Genomic DNA, 23,573 nt, shown 5'->3' on the forward strand with positions numbered 1-23,573 from the left:
AAGTCTTTTTAACAAGCAATAACTGTTCCCTAATTGACTATAGGTACCCTGATCAGCCTGTCTTAATTGGTTTTAGAAAGTTCCTGATTGACTTCAGGTGTCTCAATTGCCTTAACTGATTGCCTCAAGTGGCCGATCTCCCTTAATTGATTTTCACAAGTTCCTGATTGTTCTGGATTAGCCCTTTTTACTTTACCCTATTAAATCTTTGGATTAGTCAGCAATGGACAAGAAAAGTCTGGGACTTCACTTTGTGCAGCTGCCATTGGCTGGAAATGGTCATCTGAGACCAGTGGGCACTGCAAGCACCTGTACTTGCAGAGATACAGGTAAATATAGCAGTTGCAGCTTGCCAGGTGCTAACCCTGGTGGACCACCTCCAATCTGTGGGCCCATTATTGCCCACTGCTGGGCTAGATCAACATGTGCAGCAGGTAGGGATAACACATCTATTTGGGCCATGCTGGAGCAATTAGTATGATAAGGACTTTATCATCTCTATTTTGCTGGCAACTCTCTGAAGAAGTGGAGTTGGTGCATAAGCATACATGAGCAAGGGATGTTAAGTATCGGTTAATTGAATAGTCAATTAACCTCATGAATCTTTATCAGTTACTCGACTATTCTATAGTCCCCAGGAGTGGGGCAAGTGGCCACTGTGCTCTAGACCCACTCCTGAAGAACCCCCTGCCACTTCGTGCTGCTGCCTCTGTATCAGCCAACACAGGCTGCCCTGGGATGGAGCTGGCTCCAGCATTTGGAAAGCAGGATAAGACATCTGCTGAAGGCAGGGGGGTGAGGTGGAATCTCCAGTGAATTTGGGGATAGGGCATTAGTCCCTGTATCAGAGGCAGCAGCATGGAGTATCAGGCAGGAGCTGGTCCGTGAAGGGAGCCAGTTTAAAAACCATCTTCCCTCATGGACCAGCTGCCTGTCGCCCTGCACTGCTGTCTCTGATACAGAGGCAGCAGCATGGTATGGTAGCAGCCCTGTCTGGGGGTGGGGTGGGAAGCTGAGCTCCTGGACCCAGCGTGAGTCAGAACTGAGCAGGGTGGCCTGCCCACCTGACTCCTAATACACTTTAAATGCAGAGCTGCAGTGGATTTAGGTCCAGATCCAGCACGAGTCAAGACTGAGCAGGGCTGCTGACCAGCCTGCTAAAAAAATTACTGGAGTAGTGTGGGGGAAAATGCGTGTAGTCTATAGCATTAACTTATAAACTTTTGCTTATCAGTTAATCAACTACACTATTACATCCCTAACATGAGCATCTCTTGCAATGGGATAAGGAATGTGTCCCCTAAGTTTGCAGCCCTCCAGCAGTATGGCAAACAGGTCTATGATTAATGGAGTGACCAGGTGTTGTGCCACTGGGAGGTTGAGTTCCCATTCATGGTTGTGTGAAAAATGTCTGCTGAGAATGTTAGCAGTAATGTTCTGATAGCCGGGGAGGCAGGCGGCTAAAATGTCTATGCAATGTTGAACACAGCAGTTACATAGTTTGATGACCCCTATCCATAGGCAGTGTGAGGGTGTTCCCCTTGTCTGTTGATGTAAAAAGTGCATGCTGTACTGTCTGTCAAGGTGCAAATCATCTTGTGCCTTACGAGAAGGAAGAAGTGAAGGCACATGTACCCGACTGCCATGAGCCCTCTGCGGTGGAGCAGTTTAGATAGATGTGCTTCCCAATCAATGAGTGAAGTGTCTGTGATGAACAACATGGCGGGGGGGGGGGGGGGGAGGGCAGAGGGAAGGGTGTTGGTAAAAGGGGACACCCACCCGTTTCCCTTTTTCATCCACCAGTGTGTGGAGTTTAAAACATTTGAGGGCAGTTACCATCATGCAAAGATTGTGCTTGGCTAGATTATATACTGAGCTGAACCACCCCCAGTAGACATTGCATGGGGAGCCTGGCATATATACCATGTAGTAGGTGGTAGCAGCTATGTGGCCAAGAAGTTGGAGGCACATTCTGTCTCCTATCATGAGACACATGATGGTGAGGAATCTGGCAGTTAGGACAGAGGTGCTGGCAATAGTTGAGTCCAAGAGAGCTCTAACGATCTTGCATGATGTATTGCCAAGCATACAGGAGTTGCTTGAGGTGATGACCAAATGGGTAGTTGGGTGCTGGTAAGGAGTGGTGTCCCAAATCCTCAACCAAGCCTTCAAAATTGAGGTTTGGTGACCAGCGATTGGGGTGGAGTTTGATCTTGGTTGGTCTATGCCTAGTCTATCTGTTGTGATTCCTCATCGTATCATAGGTCTAGATTGCTGGTGGCCATAAGGTTACGGGTGAGAGCACTGGTATGAGTGATATCTCTTCATCTTGGAGTGGGGCAGGTATTTCCCTGGCATGGATAAGGCGACTCTGGAGTCCTTCATAGTGTGGAGGACTTCATCAGTCTTGGAGGAGAAAAGTTTTTCCCTCATTGAAAGGCAAGTCCTTTACTTTGATTTGTAAATCTTTTGGGATGCATGAATAGGGATGCCATGATACCCTGCACATAACTATTGTGGAGGCCATTGTTCAGGCTGCCATGTCCAGTGACAACTACAGGGCCATTCTGGAGCCTAACGGTCCCTCTATGAGGAGAAATTTGAAATCAGGTCGCTGGTCTTTATGGAGAGAAGAGGCAAAATCAAAGGCTACGTCTACACTGGCCCCTCTTCCGGAAGGGGCATGTAAATTTCTCTAGTCGTTGTAGGGAAATCCGCGGGGGATTTAAATATCCCCCGCGGCATTTAAATAAAAATGTCCGCCGCTTTTTTCCGGCTTTTAAAAAAGCCGGAAAAGAGCATCTAGACTGGCCCCGATCCTCCGGAAAAAGTGCCCTTTTCCGGAGGCTCTTATTCTTACTTCAAAGTAGGAATAAGACCCTCCGGAAAAGGGCACTTTTTCCGGAGGATCGGGGCCAGTCTAGACGCTCTTTTCCGGCTTTTTTAAAAGCCGGAAAAAAGCAGCGGACATTTTTATTTAAATGCCGCGGGGGATATTTAAATCCCCCGCGGATTTCCCTACGACGACTCGTGAAATTTACATGCCCCTTCCAGAAGAGGGGCCAGTGTAGACGTAGCCAAAATGTTTGGCATAGATGTCAAGGAGAGCATAGGGTGACCCTGGAGTCAGCAATGTGGATTTGCATAGTGGAGATATATAAACCTGTGGCCGAGGAGGTCAAACCATTTGGAGTCTTTCTCCTGTGGTGGTGATCTGTGTTGAGATTGTTTGGTTCTGTGATTAGCAGCATTGACCACCAGAGAGTTGTGATAAAACTGAGATAATAGGCAGTCCATACCCTTGGCTGGGACATAGCATTTTCTGTCCATTCTCTTGCACGTTGGGGGCATGGAGGTAGACATCTGCCAATTACTGTTGTCAGTATCTAGAATGGCCTGATTTATTGGCAGAGCAATTATGGATGATGTTGAAGGTTGGAGAATCTCGAGCAATTTATGTTGAGTCTCCTGTAGTTCATTTTTTTTTGGGGGGGGGGGGGGGAGGGAGGATATCTAGTATGATCAGCAACAAAGCTGGTCTGTTACGAGATCCTAGTTGGGCTTAGCTTGTATGTCCCAATCCCTGACTACCCTTCTCAAATTTCTGTCTGTAAGTAGGAGAACAGGACCTGGATGAAGCGCTGGCTTCTCAATAGTGAAACACAAGGACCCACCTCAGATTCTGATGACATCAAATAGTCTGAAAACCAAGGCTGTGCAGTACTGAGGGTAGGCATGGGGGGCTCTTGAAGATCAAATTACCACAATCTATGCTGGGAATGCAAAAGATGGAGCTGACATCTGAGCAGAGAGCAATGAAGAAAGCAGTATGGGCCAACAGCAGAATAGAGTCTGTACACCTTTTCATCTGAATCAGACAAACTGTTTGAGAATAAGCTATTAATTGGCAAGTTTACACACATACACCCAGAAAATCCTAACCAAAATAAAAATGTTCTCTTCCAGGACTACCCAAGAACCATCCCAAAAGGTCACACTTATATTTGAATGTTGCTTTTGAATTTTTTGCAAACAGAAAAATATTATACCTGTTCATTTACCACTTGTATCAACTGTAGCCCCCTTCCTCCAAAATATTGCTTATGTATGCTGGTTTGGAGACAATGGCTGAGTGTATGTCTGAATAAGTGAGAGGAGGAACATGTACCTAATTATGAGAGGTGAGCAGAGTGAATCTGTGCTGGAGAGAGAGAGAGAGAGAGAGAGAGAAGATGGGTAGGTTAATGGGCTATGAATGGTTTATGGTGTGATGGATGGTGATGAGGTTAAAGAAAAACAAAAAACTTAATAGTAGCCAGTTTTGAATCTTTATAGCAGCTGTATTTCAAGTTTTAAAAAAAAAATCCTTACAAATGATTTTTTTTCCATTTTAAGTATTTTTGGAACTTGGCTTTACTTTGCATAAATTTATACTTCAGCAACAATTTCCAGTTTAGTTAAACACACACACACCCTAGTTATACAGCATCCAAAGTGCAATATATGTGGAAAGTCACCTAAGGTAACATTCTAAAATGATGAGTTTATTGCACAAAAATAAGACGTATAGGGAAAATGGTTTACCAAGTATTCCCAATCTGTGTTTCTACATAGGCAAATAGGCAGTTGATGACAGAAGCAACAGCTTCTCTGCTATAGCCAGGTCCCTCAGGCTCTCCTTGAAAAGGCAGCCTCTGCTACCCGGACGTAAAATGCGCTTGCTATTATGAAAAAAAACTTAGCTGAGAAGAAACATCAGCCTGCAGCTGTAGGAGAGAGAAGTAACTCAGTTGACAATTAGTTAAGATAAAATAGGAGAGGAAGTGATCATTCTACAAAAGCCTCCTTTACAACATACTTTTAAAAGTATACATGTGAACAAAAGGCTACAAACTCTCCCTTTGTGACTAAAGAACTGCCACTAAGAAATAGCTCAAAAATACAGACAGATTTAGGGCTGCCAAGCAATTAAAAAATTAATGTTAAACAATAGCATTATTTAAATATTTGGATTTTTTTGCCTTTTCAAATATTTTTATTTCAGTTACAACACAATACAAATTATACAATGCTCACTTTATATTTTTGATTATAAATATTTGCTCAGTTAAAAAAAATTACAAGTAGGACCTCCCTAAACTGGGACTCTCTTGTCTGGCAACATCCATGGATGTTGGACGATGGATGTTGCTGAATGAGAGAGCCTGCAGCTGAAAGCCCCACAAAAGAAAAGGCTGAAGGTAGCGGGGCCAGGTGCTCAGTAGACTGGCGGCAGTAGCAGGGCTGTGGAAGTGGGACGGGGCAGTCCGTGTGTGCTGGCCCAGCAGTGAGGTTGTGCCACGGCAGCCCAAGTGGAGCTACTTGCTGGCTCAGCAGTGGGGACAGTCATGGCAGCCTGGCTGGCAGTAAGGCTGGGCCACAGTAGCCCAGCAGGGGAAGCCCATCTGGGGCTGCAGCGGGTCAGCAGCCCTATCGGGGCCATGTACTGCCCAACAGTGGGGCTAGCTCCGCAGCAGTGGGGCCAGAGCAACCACATCATCTGGCCAGCAGCATGGCCAAAGGAGCCGGCGGCAAGGAGGGGTGGCAGGCTGAGGGGGCCAGAGGCAGGAGACCTTCCCTGGTCCGGCAAATTCCCTCATCTGGGACTGCTCAGGTCCCGAGCATGCTGGATCAGTGAGGTCCAACCCATAGCATTTTTCAATTCCTCCATTAAAAGTACTGTAATCTCATTAAAAGTTGAGCTTACAAATGTAGAATGATGTACAAAAAGTCTGTTTTATTTTTTAATGCAATGTAAAACTGTATAGCCTGCAAGTATAACCTACTTCTCGTCCTCTCAAACAAATAAGTGTTTACATTTGCAGGAGGAAATAATGCTGCTCATTTCTTGTTTGTCATCTGAAAGTGAAATCAGATGTTTGCATGGCATTGTTGTACCCAGCATCGCAAAGATTTTTATGTCCTTTTACCTCTCAATCGCAATTCCATGACATTAATCCATGATGCTAATGGAGTTTGCTCAGTGAGTCAAAGCAGTATGGACTAACAGCTGTTTGTTTCAATCATCTGAGTCAGATCCAATCAGAAGGTTGATTTTCTTTTTTGGTGGTTCAAGGTTCTGTAGTTTCCACATAAGAGTGTTGCTCTTTTAAGTCTTCTGAAAGCATGTTACAAACCTTGTACCTGATTTTTGAAGGTGCTTCAGATTCTTAAACCTTGGGTTGAGTTCTTTAGCTATCTCCCATTGAAATCTTATTTATTTTTGTCAAATCTGCAGTGAAAGTGTTCCTAAAATGAACAACATGTGCTGGGTCATCATCCAAGATTGCTATAAACGTGAAATATATGGCAGAAAACAGGTAAAATACAGAACAGGAGACATACAATTATTCCCCAAGGAGTTCGTCACAAATTTAATGCATAATTTTTTTAACAAGCGTTATCAGCATGGAAGCATGTCTTCTGGTATGGTGGCTGAAGCACAAAGGGTATACAAGTATTTTACATATCTGGTATGTAAAAGTGCCATGGGAACACTTGTTCTCATTTTCAGGTGACATTGTAAATAAGAAGTGAGCAGCATTATCTCCTGCAAATATAAACAAACTTATTTTTCATAGCAATTGGCTAAACAAGTAGTAAAATTGAGTGGACTTGTAAGCACTCAAGTTTTTTGTTTTTGGTTTTTTTGTTTTGCTTTTGAGTGCAGTTAGTGCAAATTACAAATGTAAACTGTTACATTTCACTATAAAGAGATTGCACTATAGTACATATATGAAGTAAATTAAATACTCGTTTATCTTTTTACGTTCAAATATTTGTAATAATAATAATAAAGGGAGCACTTTGTATTCTGTATTGTAATTAAAACATAGAAAAACATGTAGAAATATTTATAAATTTCATTTAGAGTTCTATTGTATGGAAGTACATTTATAACAGATTAACTTTTTAAATTATGATTCATGTGACTTAATTGCACAAGTTATCTGTGATGGGCAGCCCTATTTTTTTTAATGTGCCATCTACTGCTCATGTCACATGGAAAAATGAAAGTTTTTAAATGTACATATCACCCATTCAGCAGAACAAAACTAACTATACACAAAATCCCCACTTTTCTTCCCTCACCTCTTTCAGCTGCTTCTTTCCAAAGAGAGTCTAGTAAACTAGATAGGCCTTGTAGCACATCTTAAAGATAACAAGATTCTGACTCTTCAAGCCGATGTATTTTGGGGAAAAGCAAGATTCAGACCTCAGGGACTCTTCCTGAGAATGCTCACCTAGCAGAAGATTCCTGTCTATCTGAACTGATAAGGTTTCACAGTTTCTAGGTACCAAGGAAATAGGAGCTAGCAACTCTTCCTCCAACAGGCTCTCCTGGTGTAAAAACTTTTTCTATACGGTGCCCCAGCTGTGCTGTTTCCATGTTCAACCCACTGGGCAGTGGCTCTAATAAGTTTTCAACTCCTTTTCAGGCCAATTTCCTACTCAATTTGACAAACTTTTGGAATTCTTCTTCTCCCCCATAAAATCCACGATGCACAGAACCTGAGTAGGTAGTCAATCAAAACAAGATCAACAACAGAAAAGGTGAGAAAAACCTAAAGCTCCATACAGATAAACCCAATCTACTGCTCAGGGATGTAACAATATCTAGTATATGTAATTAGTGTTTTTCATCTGTAGAGCCTCAAAGTTCCCTACCAAGAGGTAAGTATCAATATCCTCAACTTTATAAAGAGCTATGGAAAGATCGAGCAATATTCTATCCAATATATAGAATTTAACTAATAGTACTAATAATAGTCTTCCAGGGTTTGTTCCTTTTTGAAGTTTTCTTCACATCTTCCTTTGATAACTATGAAACATATGATATGTGGAGTGGTTTTACTGTTTTCTTTAAAGACACTGTCAGAAATTATTGACTTTATTTCAGCATAATGTTTATGCTAGCTTGGAAACCAGATTTATAATTGGTATCACATTAAATTTAGGATTATTACTTGATTCTGATGACTAAAAAGAGGATTACTTACCTTTCTTTCTGAGGAAAAACAACATGTAGTGTATATTTGCTGATTCCTGAGCTTGAAGCATTAAAACATAGTTTTAAAAATCTATCCTGAATTAACCTACTTAAATTTAATTCCATCTCCTACGCAAATTTCACAATTTTTAAGGGTGCTAAGGATGAAGAAGAGGAGAGGGGAGAAGTTTATACAAAACATGGTTCCTATTCATTTTAAGCAGGAGCACAGAAAAGCCCTACTTAGTTTATTGGATGGAGAAATCATTTGTGTTCATAAAGCACAAATTTGTTAAATTGGAAATAGTGACACACAGAAGGAGATTAAAAGATAAAATACCACAGTACTTAGAATTTTTTTCAGTATTGTACATATCAGTTATTTCTTTACGTTGACAAAATAACCAAATGAAATGTGAGAGAGAATTTCTACAGCCTTATAATCAGCACATTCTTGCTTGATTATAATCAAGCTAACTTTGGGAAACAATAGCTCAAGGATGTCACTCATTTCAGAAAACTGTATCAGATGTATCTATTAAAATATTTATGATACTCCAAATACTTGTGCCATTCACATTTGTTGCCTGATCATTTTCTCAAAGCAGTTCTGCTTACATTTATGTTCCAGTAGTACAGTACAGATCACAAAAGATGAAATGATTATCAAAAAATGGTCAAAACAGAAACCATAATATCCACTACCCATGCTGAAAAAGATTTGACATCAATTTAATATATAAGCAAATTAGGTTCAACTGATAAAAATTGCTCTCCACAAATGCACATAGAGGCTGAAAAAAATAATGGACATTGTAAATTATTCCTGTCTTAAAAGAATAAAATATATTAACAACAAAATCCTAGAGTTATTTTTGGCCTATGGTAAAATGTTCCTCACAGATACGATGAAAATTCAGAAGCCAGAATACTTCTACAGTAGCCCTTTGCTACTCAATTTGATTAATATTATATACTATTTCATTTTCAGGACATATGTTTAAAGTTTCACAGTCAAGAGCAGTCACAGGGTTCTAAAAACATAAAACATGAGTTTTACCTTTTATTCCATTATGTAAGATTATTCTGTAGAACAGTAAAACTGGAAATAGTCTGTTGGTAATGAATATTTTATAAGTCTTAAGGCAGCAGACATTACTTCTCTGGTGAATTGTAGCTGGGATTTGTATAAAAATAGCAAATTCCTGAATGCATGACAAGACAATAAAAAAGCTAAATCAAAATGTAAAACATTTTGACAAAATGAGATCTGTACCAGTGCTAGTCATGAACTATGGTCTGACATTGATGTTTCTAACATCATATCACTTTCATTCATTTCAATCTCAAAGGTTTCTTCTAATGGACGAGTAGTATCTGTAGTTTTCCTTTGATCTGTTGTTTCCAGTGTCACAATACCAGTTTCATCCAGCGTTTGTCTTTCTATATCAAATTCCCTGAAATCCCAGGGAGGTGAAATAATGTTCTTCAATGTCTTCATAGTGTGTACATCAAAGTCATAACATCTTAATTTGTCCTTAATTTCTGTTCCTAAAAATAAACAGTTATTAATTACTGTCCAAATGAACATTCCCAAGAATTTCCATCTCAGAAAATGTTTATCAGCAAATAATCATATTTCTTATACACACACAGACCACAGACAACTAAATCCATAAGCTTCATGCTTTGTGTACTAGAAGTGGTGCAAGAAGCTAGCTATAGTAGTCAATCTCCGGTCTTAAAACCCCCTGAGATATCCCAATATATTCAGCTTCACTTTTACTAGAAGACCTCTTTCTGTTAAATGCAGAAGCCCCAACCCCAAGGAGCACACTGTGCAAAAATGCACATACAGGACTCAGCAACCAGCCCTGTTGAGTGATGCGGGGGTGTGAAAGGCAGGGAGCCTGCCCGAGGGTTCCACTGGGCTGACTGCGAGCCATCTATGGTAAGTGCCTCCCAACCAGAGCCTGCACATGGCATCCCACCTCCTCTAGCACTCCAACTCCCTGCCCCAGGTCACAAACCAAACCCTCTGCATCCTCCTCCTGCACCCCTGCCCTTGGTCATAATTCCTACCCTAACCCGGCACTCCCTCCATTAATATAAAAAAGTGGAGCTTTAACCACTTACCAAATTCTTGGAGCAGATCCCTCCCCCCACCATCAAAAATTGCCTACCCCAGTATAGTACTTTAGAATGTATCACCTGACTATATGTGCAATAAGACCTAACATTTAAAGAAAATCCATTTCCAACTGATTTTCACACGGCCAAACCTAATTGGCTTCAGCCTCATTAACATGCGTCATATGTTGTAGTAACGCTACTAGTAACCATGGAAAAATGAACAAATCCAGTGAAATATAAGAAGTTACTGACCCTGTGCAGTAACGATGGTTCTTCGAGATGTGTGTCCCTGTGGGTATTCCACTTAGGTGTTGGTGCATCCTCGCACCAGCGATCAGAGATTTTTACTTAGCCTTCTCATGCGTTCCTCCCCCCCTTCTCATGCTATTGTCTGTTAGCTGCACGCGTGGCATGGGTCCCCCTCCATTTCTTTTCTACTGGAAATCCATTAACAGACTCCAAAGTAGAGGGGAAGATGGAGGGGGTAATTGGCCACACACACCTTGAAGATTCATCATTACTGCACAGGCTGAGTAACTTCTTCTTCGAGTAACATCCCTGTGGGTGCTCCACTCAGGTGACTAAAGAACAGTATCTGCATTAGGCAGAGGCAGGCTTTGGAGTCATGTCTGACAGGTGGCAAGGACAACCATGCCCACAGAGGTAGATGGAACTGGTCCCTCCTGCAATGTGTAGTATTGTTCAAAGGTACGATGGGAGGACCAAGTAGTCGCTCTGCAGATGTCAGCAAGAGGGACATCGTGAAGAAAGGTGGCAGACATCACCATTGCTCATGTGAAATGGGCAGTGACCCCCTGAGGCGAGAACTTGTTGCGAAGCTCGTAACAGGCGTGTATACAAGTTGATATCCATTTTGATATTCACTGAGCGGAGACGGCTGTTCCCTAAGAGGGACCAGAGGTAGAAATAAAAAGTCTATTTGATAATCTGAATTGTCTTGTCCTGTTCAGACAGAAGGCTACAGAAGGGTGGTTACTCTGAGGACGTTGTCTTTGTCTATTTCGCCCGTGCTGTTGGTATGGCAGGTCGTCTTGCTTCTGGTAATAAGTGGGTTGTGAGTACCTTGATCTCTGGTATCTGTATTGTCTTGGTCTCGTTACAGGTTTTTGGATACCCAGTGAGTGTAGTATAGCCCTGGAATCCTTCATTGACTGAAGTACTTCATTGGTCTTCGCTGAGGAGAACTTCCACTGATGGTTGGACTTGGTGGGGAAAAGGAGAAGAGTTGAACCATGAGACCGGTCTCCTAGTCACGGCTGTAGCCGTTGTCCTTGTGGCTATATCTGCTGCGTTAAGTATGGATTGCAACTCTATGTGCGACTCTGTCTGTCCTTCAGACATGATAGCTTTGTGTCTTTTTATTATCAGGGATGTCTTCAATAAAAGTGTTAAGCTTTGCGTAGTTGTTAAAATCGTATTTACTGAGTAAAGCAGCATAGTACGCTACTCTCATTTGAAGTGTAGCCAAAGCATAAACCTTCCTGCCGAATGAATCATGTATTGTCCTTCTCAGATGGAGTGGATCGGTTCTGTTTTTTATTTCTCTGCTGTGCATCATCCACTATAAGGAGTTGGGTGGAGGGTATGTAAAGAAATTCAGAGCCCTTGGGGGGGAGGTAAGAGGAGGGGAACATAGTATTTTCAATCTTCTTTTTTGCATGTAGGTAGGATGGAGGCAGGTATTTGCCAGAGTTTTAGTAGATTAAAATATGGCTGGATTGATAGGCAGCGCTATCTTTGTGGATGAAGTTAACTGGAGGGTGTTGGTAAGTTCATGGTGAGAGTCCTGAACTTCTTCCATAGGGATATTCAAATCATTTCTGACTCTTTTAAAGAGATCTCGAAAAGAGGAAACCTCATCTCTGTTATTAGAGGATGGTGGTAGGACTGCCTCCTCCATCCCTGAAATTGAATTTGTGTGGGCGAAAGTTGCCGAAGTCGAGATTGGGGAATATTGGTTTTCACTCTCATTCCCCCCCATGGACATATAGGGTGATTGGGTTAAGAGGCAAGCGAGGTTTCACCATATGTTGCCCTCTTCCTATGTTGCTGAGGGCATGGACTGAACATTTGCCATTGTGATGGGTAAGGCATAGGTGGTGGCATCCAGAGGTAAGGCGCTCAGGGAGCCATTTGTGCTCTGACAAAATCTGCCTGCACCTGATAATTAGATATTATTGAGCCTTCTGCATATGGCTGAAGTGAAAAGGCAGCTAAATCCTCTTCCTTGTCCCTTGAGAGGGAGGAGGGGGACTCAGAGTAATTGGAGAATGGAGAGTGAAGATATTTGTTCTCACTCAGAAAAGGAGAATGCAGTGTAGAAGAGATTGCCAGATCCTTGTGTTCCCTTTAGTTAATGAGAGGAGTTCTCTGCTGGCTGAAAGAGTACTGCCTGCGATGCAGCAGTGGAGGGGTTGCCCCAGGCAACGGAGGGGTGCCGAGTGGGTGCCCTGTGAGGAACTCCGGTGACGTGCTCGGTACTGCAATGTGAGAGGCAGGCATGACATGGTCTGTTGCCTCTGTGAGGGCAGTCTTTTTTGTGCTTTTAAGATTATTGCACTGCTCACCCGAGGTACCTGGCTGGTGAAACGTGCTGAGATGTTTTTTATCAGAGTAATCTGATTTATTTCCCTCAGAACGCCTTTTTGGCGAATGGTGAGGCAGCAAGCTTGCCCTTCTTTTTAAGGGCTATGGGGACCTGTCCTTTTTTGATATAGTACTCTGTCCCGAGCCCGGGTCAGAAGCATGTTGTTTGCCCTTGTCAGTCAGCAGCATTTTAAGCTGGAGCTCTCTATCCTTGTGCATCCACATTTTCAGCTTTGTGCAATGTGGGCAATCTTTCTGAGTGTGTGAATGCCCCAGGCACTTGACACATTTATCATCTCTATCAGTGGCTGATATTGCGTTGTTGCACAGCACACAGCGTTTGAAGCCAGGTGAGCCCATGCTCAAAGAGAGCATTTCAAGGTCAGAGTCTTTTTTTCTTCTTCTTCTTTTTTTTAAACTATAACACTAATGAATAGTAACAACAATGACTAATAAACCTAATCCTAACCAACTATGAGCAAATAAAGTGTGAAGAGAAATTCTTTGCGAGAGCACTGAAGATTTCTGTCCGAAGCAGGGGATGGTAGAAAGGAACTGAAGAGAGGGGGGACCTGTGCGTGTGCGATGGCACCGGGGGAGGCCCACGTGTACCGCATGCGCAGCCCCCAGTGCACTGCTAGAGAAAAATCCATTGAGAGGAGTTGGGACACTCAGCAATTAATGTGGAGCACCCCCAGGAACACCTTTTGAAGAAGAATTACTGCTTATTACTTGCTTACAAAACTCATGCTAAAACATCCCAGAATATTTGGGGTTTTTTGTAATAGCATTACGCTGTCTCCTCATTATTTAATTTGTGAGCCACTATAACCACTAGTTTCCTGCAGTATTCTTCCCAGGCAGTTAGTTCCCATTTTGTATTTGTGCAAATGATTATTCCTTCCCTAACATTTGTATCTATTGAATTACATCCTATTTATTTCAGGCCATTCCTCCAGTTTGTCAAGATCATTTTCAATTCTAATCATGTCCTCCAAAGTGCTTGCATCCACTCCTAGTTTGATATCACCTCCAAAATTTGTATTATCTTTGCTTTTATTCAAATTGTTTATAAAGATAGCGAACAGAAATTAACATGACAGATCCTCGTGGCATTTCACTTGATATGCCCTTCCAACTTGATTGTAAGCCTCTGATAACTTAAGTTTTTCAGCCAGGTATGTCCCTCCCTTATATATTCATCTAGACTATATTTCTTTAGTTTCTTTCATGAGGTCACAAAAGGCTGTACAAAAAGCTTTATTAAAGTTGAGACACATCGCATCTACTGCTTCCTCCATTCACAAGACTTTTGCAAGAGGATACTGAGTTAATTTGACAGGATTCATGTGTGATAAATCCATGTTGACTGCATGATGCATTATTTTTCTGTGTACCAAAGTTAAGCTGACTGGTCTATAAATTTTCTGGCTTGTTCTTATTCCCCTTTTTATAGACAGGTATAATATCTGCCCTTCTCCATTTCTTGGGTGTATCTTCTGTCCACCACAAGTTTTCAGTGATCTCTTCAGCCAGTTTCCTAAGTATTCCAGGATGTATTTAAGTCAGGCCCTGCCAATTTAAAGGCATTTAACCTAAGTAATTCTTAACTTATTATTTTCCTATTTTCACTTCAGATCCTACCCCATTTACACAGATGTTCACTATGTTAATTACCCAACCACTTAAAACTGAAAACAAACAAGGCATTTAACATTATGGCCATTGTTGCGTTTTCTGTTGTTCTTCTGATTAACCAATGGGCCTACCCTGTCCTTGATTTTCCTCTTGATTCTAAAGTATTAAACTGTTTTCTTGTTAACCAGGATGTCCCTATCGAATTTAATCTCATTTTGTGCCTTGGCCTTTCTAATATCATCCCTACATGCTTGTGGGATTTTTGTTTTTAAATTTGTCCATTGAAATTTAACCTGGTTTCCATTTTTTGTATGGCACTGACTTTCAAGTCTCTGAACATCTTCTGGTTCAGCCAGAGTGCTCCCTTATCAAACTTCCTACGTTTCCTATGCTTTTGTGCTATTAATAATGTTATTTTTTTAAAAAAACTGTCAACTGTCCTGAATTCCTTTTTTACATTAGACTTCCTTCCTTCCCTACTTTGTCCATACTTGTCCCTTTACCTGAATCATTTTGTGTCCTGTCTTTAACCATTTTGTATAATAACATGTATATTGTGAGTGCTCTGAATGATTATTAAAAATAGACCCTAACATAAACAACCCTAAAAGCCATTATTTGTAGCATCAGTAACTAGTTTTTCAGATGGTGCCAACATTCAACCAGTGTTTACTGGAGAAAAATCTCCTCCATAGTGGAACAGTGAAGTGTTTAATGCCCGCTATGTGTGTGTGTAGGAGGGGGAGGGGGGAAATCTTGGCCCTATTTTTTCTTTTCTGATCCTAACATAAGACTCACGGGTTTGTATCGTACATGTAACACTAGAGGATCTTTTTTGTGATTAGTAAAAAAAAGTTAATGCTTTTCATAATTTTACTATACATAATGACAAATGATATACTTACCAATGTAAGCTTCAGAATCACCAATATACATTTCTATACAATGTCCAAGCATGGTGACTGAAAATGTGTCATCCCTCCTAAGACCAAGGGCCTGTAAAAAGCAGAGAGAGAGTACAGAATATTCAACAGGAGAAACAGATATTTGTAACATAGCATTATAACAACTTCAGTTTTTTTCTTGTCATTTACTTTAGTTGCTGCTGCAGATTGTTATTATAGAACAACACACAATCTTCACTATAAAATGAGCCCCCCACTTCCAACAAAGGAACAACAACAAAAAAATATCCTGCTGCTTCTTTAACTGACAAAGATTAACAGAAGTCAAAATTAATTAGATTATACCAGGGCTGGGCAAAATACCTGGCCCACAGTTGCAGCAGGGAGCCTCAGGAAGGCTCCCTGCCTGCCCCCACCCTTGCTTCCTCCTCCAGCATGCTGCTCAGAAAAGTGGCTGCTGGGCACTTTGTCTTCGAACAGCTATGAGCCCAGGAGCTGGGGGGAAAGGGGGAGGAGGAGGAGAGGGGAGAGTGTCATGCACTACCCCCAAGCCCAGCACAATTCGATTGGCCAGTTTTCTGACACACATTTTTTAAGGGATCCTTTTAATATTATTTATATTTAAGTAATAGGTTTTACCTGTGAATGCTCAGAAAATGTATTCTATATAAAAAAGAATAAGGGCTGGAATGTGGGGAAGGCTACATTGCACTTTTCATACACAAGACAATTAATTTGTTTTAAGTACACAAATAAAATTTAACCTTACTTATGGAGCTGTGATCAGCACTTCCCTCATTTAAACCATATACATACCGTATGAAAATAGTCAATTGCACTTTCAAAATTGCCCATTAGACTGTGTATGTATCCAATGGCAGAGTAAGTGGAAGCATTCTGAGGAATCAATACTAAGGCCTGACGATGGTATTCTAATGCTTCTTCATACTTCCTGTTAAATTTAAATATAGAGCATATTAATAAGTTCTCCAGTGCAAGTACTATCACTGTATTAGGCTTGTATTGTGACTAGCACAAGACCCATCCTCAAAGCGTTTTGGTGGCTATACAATATAAATAAGTTATTGCTTCATACTTGCAAGATGACAGAATGGACCAAATCTTCACAATAACAATCTTAATTATACAAGCGACGAGGAGTCCTGTGGCACCTTATAGACTAACAGAAGTGTTGGAGCATAATCTTTCGTGGGTAAAGACCCACTTTGTCAGATGCATGGTGCCACAGGGCTCCCCTCCGCTTTTGCAGATTCAGACTAACACGTCTTTCCCTCTGATACTTAATTACACAGTAATTCAGAAACCATATTTTCAATTCAACAGCATACGAATCACATTTAAGATTGGGAAAAAAATCAAAGTATATGAAAAATCTTCATGAAAAGGTACTTTATGTTTCATTTTATAACCAATGTGTGGAAAGAACATCTTGCTACTTATTAAAGTATGTTGCCACATATACATATTTGTAGCTAGTCATAAAGACATTGGAAGGAGATAAAATGCAACAGCTCCCTGCAGCCACCTCCAAATGAAAAAAGATCCTATTATATGTGGCAAACTATTGTAGAAGTTTAATTCTATTTGAGGCAGCATTATCTCACTAAAAGTGAATGGCAGCATAACTCTGAACCAATCATGATGCTACTGATACTTGGGGTGGGAGAGGAACTGGAAAATTTAAGAAAAGCATTCTCTGTAAATTGTCTGACACTTGGTATTCTGGCAGGAATTTTACAAGTATCTTTGGGTGCTGCATAGAAAATAGTATTTTGCTACCTTTACTTTGCTGCTAATTATATCTGCCAGAGACAGGCAGAAGAGAGCATTTATTAAATTAGATATAGTCCCCGGGAGTAGGGGAGCAGCAAGTGCGCTCCGGCCCCACTCCTGAGGAGCCCCCTGCCACTCCACGCTGCTGCCTATGTATCAGAGGCAGCAGCACAAGGAGTCAGGTGGGTGCTGGTCCAGAAGGGGAGCCAGTTTAAAAACCAGCTCCCCTTGCAGACCGGCTACCTGTCGCCCCGTGCTGCTACCTCTGATACAGAGGCAGCAGTACAGGGTGACAGCAGCCCCTGTCTGCGAGGAGGCTGAGCTCCCAGACCCAGTATAAGCTGGAACTGAGCTGGGCTACCTGCCCACCTAGCTCCTAATACACTTTAAATGCAGAGCTGCAGTGGGAGTAGGTCCTGGACCTGGCGCGAGCTAGAACTGAGCTGGGTTACTGGTCAGCTTGCTAAAAATGTACTGGCGGGGGAGGGAGGAGGGAAATGTGTGTAGTTTCTAGCATTAACTTATAAGCTTTTGCTTATAGGTAATTGACTACACTATTACATCCTTAGTTGTGCCTCCCTAAACCAGGACTCTCTGGTCCATCAAAATCCATAGTCCTGCTGGCAGGACCACAGATGGGCGCTCTGGTTGAGGAACAAGCCACGGTCGGGAACCCATGGCAGCCGGGTCAGGCTAGCAGTAGGGGGATCAGGGCCTGGTGGCTCAGCCAGGCGACCTCCTCTGGTCCAGCAAATTCCCTCATTCAGGACTGATCAGGACTCGAGGGTGCTGGATCAAGAAGGTCCAACCTTTATGGGCCATAAGAGGATTTTTGAGATATTTTAATTCTTGATATGAAACAAGATATAAGCAATTCTTGACTTTGCTTCTGAACATTTTACATATATCCCATAATTCTCTTCAAATACCAGACAATCCTTTACTGAAATTAAAATTACCCATATCAAATTATGTATTGCAATCATTCATTTAGAACCCAACACAGCTGGCAAGCCTTCATCATTTGATGTCATGACTACAAGAGTTTCAAGTTACTATAATTAAAACATATCACAAATCCCAGAAGGTTGTTAAATGGCATTTTCTCTATTCAGAAAAGTCTTACATTTGTTTTCATGGCTAACTGATTTCTATTACAGTACAGGCAGTCCCCGAGTTACGCGGATCCGACTTACATCGGATCCGCAGTTACGAATGGGGATTTTCTTGCCCCGGAGGACTGGAGCGGCGGGACGCCTGGTCCCACCGCCCGCCTCCTCCAGGGGGAGAAAAGCTGCTCCCCGTCTCCCTGGTCTGCTGGGGAAGCCAGCAGACCAGGGAGACGCTGAGCAAAGCGGCGGAAGACCCGGGCCGGACCCGCGGCGCTCCCAGCTGATCTGGAAGCGCCGCGGTCCGTCCCGGGTCCTCCGCCGCTTTGCTCCACGTCTCCCTGGTCTGCTGGGGGGGGGACGCAGCTAGTGCCCCCCCCTGCAGACCAGGGAGACGTGGAGCAAAGCCCGGGGCCTGTGGCAGAGCAGGTGGGGCGCTGCCGGTTGGTCCCGCAGCACTGCTCCTTGGCGCTACTGGACCAACTTGGCAGCACCCCAGCTGCTCTGCCCCAGGAGTCCTGATTCAGCTGCTGCTGATCAGTTTCAGCAGCGGCTGAATCAGGACGCCTGGGGCAGAGCAGCTGGGGTGCTGCTGGGTTGGTCCAGTAGCGCCGAGGAGTGGCCGCACTACTGGACCAACCCAGCAGCACCCGAGTTGCTCTGCCCCAGGCGTCCCCAAGTCAGCCGCTGCTGAAACTGACCAGCGGCTGACTACAGGAAGCCCGAGGCAGAGTTGCTCTGCCCCAGGCTTCCAGGAATCAGCTGCTGATCAGTTTCAGCAGCAGCTGACTTGGGGATGCCTGGGGTTCTTAAGTTGAATCTGTATGTAAGTTGGAACTGGTGTCCAGATTCAGCCGCTGTTGAAACTGATCAGTTTCAGCAGCGGCTGAATCTGGATGCTAGTTCCGACTTACATACAGATTCAACTTAAGAACAAACCTACAGTCCCTATCTTGTACGTAACCCGGGGACTGCCTGTATATAAAGCTATATTAAAATGTAAAGTTGTCAAATGCTAGAGAATTACCAATCATATATAAAATTTATTCTCTGGGCAACCAAACGTTCACATCTAATCTAGCATGTAGCATTTCACTGTAGTCTGTCAAAAAATTTAAATTAAAATGAAAAAATGTTTTATGGTGTTTAGAAAAAGATCTTAAACACATGCATGTTTGAACAAAGAATATAGTACTGGCTGCTCGAAATGTGATGTAAATAGGTTTTAGTTTTTTATTGTAGGAAATTTAACAAAAGTTTTATTAACAAACAAGGATTTTGAAAAGAAAATCCATAATTTTACTAATGAATAGTTTCCTGTCAGCATTACCTTTTCTTTGATTTTGGCAAAGTGGGCAGCTATTACACAAGTTATTTCCTAATTAAAGTAAGACCAATTGATATCTCTTGTAAAAACTGTAGTTACCCCTGAAGCCAAAAGCAGTAAAACAGCTTCAGAATGTTTCTCCACTCTAACCACTTTCACATTAATGATGCTGAAACACAAAAGCTATAAACCACATGGTCAATTAAGGAATTATAGCACAATTTATTTGTAGCAAAATAAAACTGTATTTAACTATTAAAGCAGATTTTAAAATTATAAATATGAATATATTTCTGGACTACAAACATTTTTATTAAAAGTATATTTATTAAAAAGATTCATCTGATTATTTTGTCATGGTCACATGGAATAGCCCTACCATCAAAGAACACTTTAAAAATATCTTTAAAAGATGGTCTGTTGCTGATGTATAGTTGATTAAAGTATGCTCAGATTTTGTTTTACAACTGTCCTCAGATTTTATGTCTATTTTAATCATCTTGTAACAGTCATAAAGGGAAGGTTACTCACCTTGTGCAGTAACTGGAGTTCTTCAAGATGTGTCCCCATGAGTGCTCCACTTAGGGTGTGTCAGCATCACTATGCACACGGCCTGGAGATCTTTGCTATTAGTTCCCCGGCTGCCCACACATGCTGTGCTATTGCGCAATCGCCCCGACTGACATTTAGAGACACGCCAGTGGCTGCTCCCTCCGTTTCTTTTCTACGCTGGACTGTGTTAGCCCGGAGCAGAGGGGAGGAGGGTATGGAGCACCCCCGGGGCAAATATCGAACTCCCATGACTGAACTAGGTGAGTAACCCTCCCTACTTCTTTGAGGGTCCCGTGCTCCACTTAGATGACTACGCAGCAGTGTTCCTGCTTCGAGGTGGGTGCTCCGTGATGCAGGACTGGATATTGGACAGGACCGTACGTCCACATCTAGTGCCAGAGTCCTGAAAGGTCTGAATAGCGTAATGTTGAGCAAAAGTATTGGCCGAACCCCATGTTGCTTTCCAGATAATGTCTATGGGTAGGCTCTTAAGGAAAGTGGTTGTGGTAGATACTGCTCTCGTGGAGTGCACCCGTATAACTGTCGGTGGCTGACTGTTTCTCTGGGAGTATGCCAACTGTATTCATGTAGAAATCCATTTGGATATTTGCTGTTTGGAGACAGGTTGACCTATGGACCCGTCTGCGCAAGACAGGAATAGTCTGGGTGTTCTTCAGAAGTCTTTTCTGCGTTCCAGGTAAAAGGCTAATGCCCTGCATACATCCAGAGTATGCAGCACTTCCTGGTTGCTGTCCTCATGTGGTTTCAGGAAGAACACAGGTAGGTATATCGGTTTGTTACAATGGAATGAGGTAGGTATCTTGGGGAGGAATTTCAGATGGGTTCTAAGGACAACCTTGTCCTTGTGGAATACGATGTACAGTGGATCCGCCATGAGTGCTGCTAACTCTCCCACTCTCCTGGCTGATGTTATCACAATGAGAAAGGCTACTTTCATCGATAGGTGTAGTTGCAAGCGGATCGTGATTGAATCCAGCACGAGGTTCAGGTCTGGCTCTGGCACTGGCTCTCTATATGCAGTGGATACAGGTTTTGTATCCCTTTGCGGAATCTCTTAATGCACAGATGGGGGAAAAATGGAATACCCTTGTATGGATGGATGAATCGCTAATATAGCTAAGTGTATGTTGATGGAACTAATTGATAGTCCTGTGTCTTACAGGTGAAGGATATATTCTAGTACGTCAAAATCCCCACTGAGTGAATCCTGTGCTCGAGCCGAATTCCAGGCTGCAAAACTAGCCCACTTCTGCAGGTAAGTTTGTCTAGTAGTGGGTTTCCTGGAATTAATTAGGATGTGTCTGACCCTTTGAGACAGCATTAGCTCTTTGTGTGAGAGCCAAAAAGTATTCAGGTTCACAGGTTTAGTATATATAGCCCAGAGTGTGGTATACGTCCCCTGTCTTGAGTCAGGTACCGGGGGAAACTTGTACGGCTGATGTGTGCTGAGTTGGAGTATGGTAGGGTACCAAATTTGTCTTGGCCAATTGGGGGCTATGAGTATGACCTTTGTTGCCTCCTATTTGACCTTTATTACCGTTTAATGTATTAGAAGCATAGGTGGAAATGCATAAGCCAGTGGGAATTCCCAGTTATTGCAAACGCATCTCCGAGAGATTGTGGTCCAATGCCTGTCCTGGAACAACACTAGGGCATTTGGAATTGATGTGCATTGCAAACAAGTCTACTACAGGGTAACCCCATCTCCTGAAAAGGTTGTTTATGATAGATTTGTTGACTTCCCATTTGTGGTTCTGTGGGAATTGTCTGCTGCGGGCATCCGCTAGTACATTGTCCTTGCCTGGCAAATACATAGCGGTAGGTGTGACGTTGTATATAATACACCATTGCCATAGTTTCATTGTTTCTGCACATAGGCTGTGAGACCTTGCACCTCCCTGCCTGTCTTTGTAATATATCGTTGCCGTACCGTTTTGTTGCGTACATTTTGAAGTCGTTGGGAGCATGCCCTCCTCACTGCTCTGAGCTCCAATACATTGATGTGAAGTCGGGACTCTTTGCATGTCCATTGTCCCTGTAATATCACACTCCCCATATGGGCTCCCCATTCCAGCAGTCGTGATAGTGACGGATGGTATTGGCATCTAAAATGGAAGTCCTATACAAATGTTGTTTGAGTCTGACCACCAATCTAGGGTGGCTTAGACCGGCCGGGCACATGGAGTATCTTGAGGAACGTGTTGCGCCTGGGGTGGTACGTGGAGTGTAGCCATGCCTGCAACTGCCTCATATGTAGGTGGGCGTTTCGGACCACAAACGTAGACGCCGCCAAGTGTCCAAGTATTTGCAGGCATGTACATGCTGTGGTGCGTGTGCCACTCTGTACGGACACGATCAAGTCACGCATTCTCAACCATTTGTGAGTCAGCAGCAAGGCTATGCCCTGAGTGCAGTCCAACTGTGCCACTATAAACTCTAGCACAGTGGTCCCCAACCTTTCGAGGTTGTCGGGCACCAGGGGGCGTGGCCGTTCGCCCGCCGGGCGCCAGGGGGCGTGGCCGTTCGCCCGCCGGGCGCCAGGGGGTGGGGACACTTGCGCCCCAGGGGCGGCCCCCCCATAGCCGCATGCCCAGGGCCGGCGCTCCCCCCGCCCAGCGCCGCGCGCCCGGGGCCGGCGCTCTCCCCGCCCAGCGCCGCGCGCCCGGGGCCGGCGCTCCCCCCGCCCAGCGCCGTGCGCCCGGGGCCGGCGCTGGGGCCGGCGCGCCGCGCGCCCGGCGCTCCCCCCGCCCAGCGCCGCGCGCCCGGGGCCGGCGCTCCCCCCGCCCAGCGCCGCGCGCCCGGGGCCGGCGCTCCCCCCGCCCAGCGCCGCGCGCCCGGGGCCGGCACTCCCCCCGCCCAGCGCCGCGCGCCCGGGGCCGGCACTCCCCCCGCCCAGCGCCGCGCGCCCGGGGCCGGCACTCCCCCCGCCCAGCGCCAGGCCAACCCCGAGCACCTGGCGGGCGCATGGCACCCGCGGGCACCGTGTTGGGGACCACGGCTCTAGCATCTGGGTTGGAGTGAGGGTGCACTTTTCCAAATTCAGTAGGAGTCCAAGTGTGTTGAATAACGCTCTTGTGGACTCCAGTGACTGCTCTGTGTTGCCATAGATAGATGACATCATCAGACAACCCTCGAGATATGGAATTACATTTATTTGTTTTCTTCGCAGGTGTGCGGCTACCATGGACAGAACGTTGGGGAAAACTCTGGGGACCATGAACAGCCCAAAGGGGAGCACCCTGTACTGATAGTGTAAGTCCTTGATGGTGAACCTAAGGAATTGTTTGTAGGCCTGATGAATAGATGCAAGAAAATATGCGTCCATGAGGTCAAGGGTAGCTAGCCATGCTCCTTTCTCCAAGGCAGGTATTATCTTTGACATCGTGACCATTGATACCTTGAACCGTTGATACTTGACAAACCGGCTGAATACACGTAGGTCCACCACCACCAGGGCT

At 43.7% G+C, this 23,573-nt stretch overlaps 1 protein-coding gene across 4 annotated transcripts in view; it reads right to left on the reverse strand.

Moving 5' to 3' along the window:
- Positions 1–8,239: 8,239 nt before the first annotated feature.
- Positions 8,240–23,573, reverse strand: part of CDC16 (cell division cycle 16) — a 50,932-nt gene continuing 35,598 nt past the window's right edge. For all 4 annotated transcript variants that reach the window (XM_006114539.5, XM_089775408.1, XM_075918196.2 and 1 more), the window contains 3 exons: positions 16,129–16,264; positions 15,313–15,403; positions 8,240–9,580 (listed from right to left, as the gene is read on the reverse strand). In XM_006114539.5, coding sequence (XP_006114601.1) covers positions 9,315–9,580; positions 15,313–15,403; positions 16,129–16,264 — 493 coding nt within the window. In that variant the 3' untranslated portion in view covers positions 8,240–9,314. The remainder of the gene's footprint in view (positions 9,581–15,312; positions 15,404–16,128; positions 16,265–23,573) is intronic.

The sequence above is a fragment of the Pelodiscus sinensis genome, chromosome 1 (assembly GCF_052426305.1).
Source record: "Pelodiscus sinensis isolate ZL-2025 chromosome 1, ASM5242630v1, whole genome shotgun sequence".
Classification (NCBI taxonomy): domain Eukaryota; kingdom Metazoa; phylum Chordata; order Testudines; family Trionychidae; genus Pelodiscus; species Pelodiscus sinensis.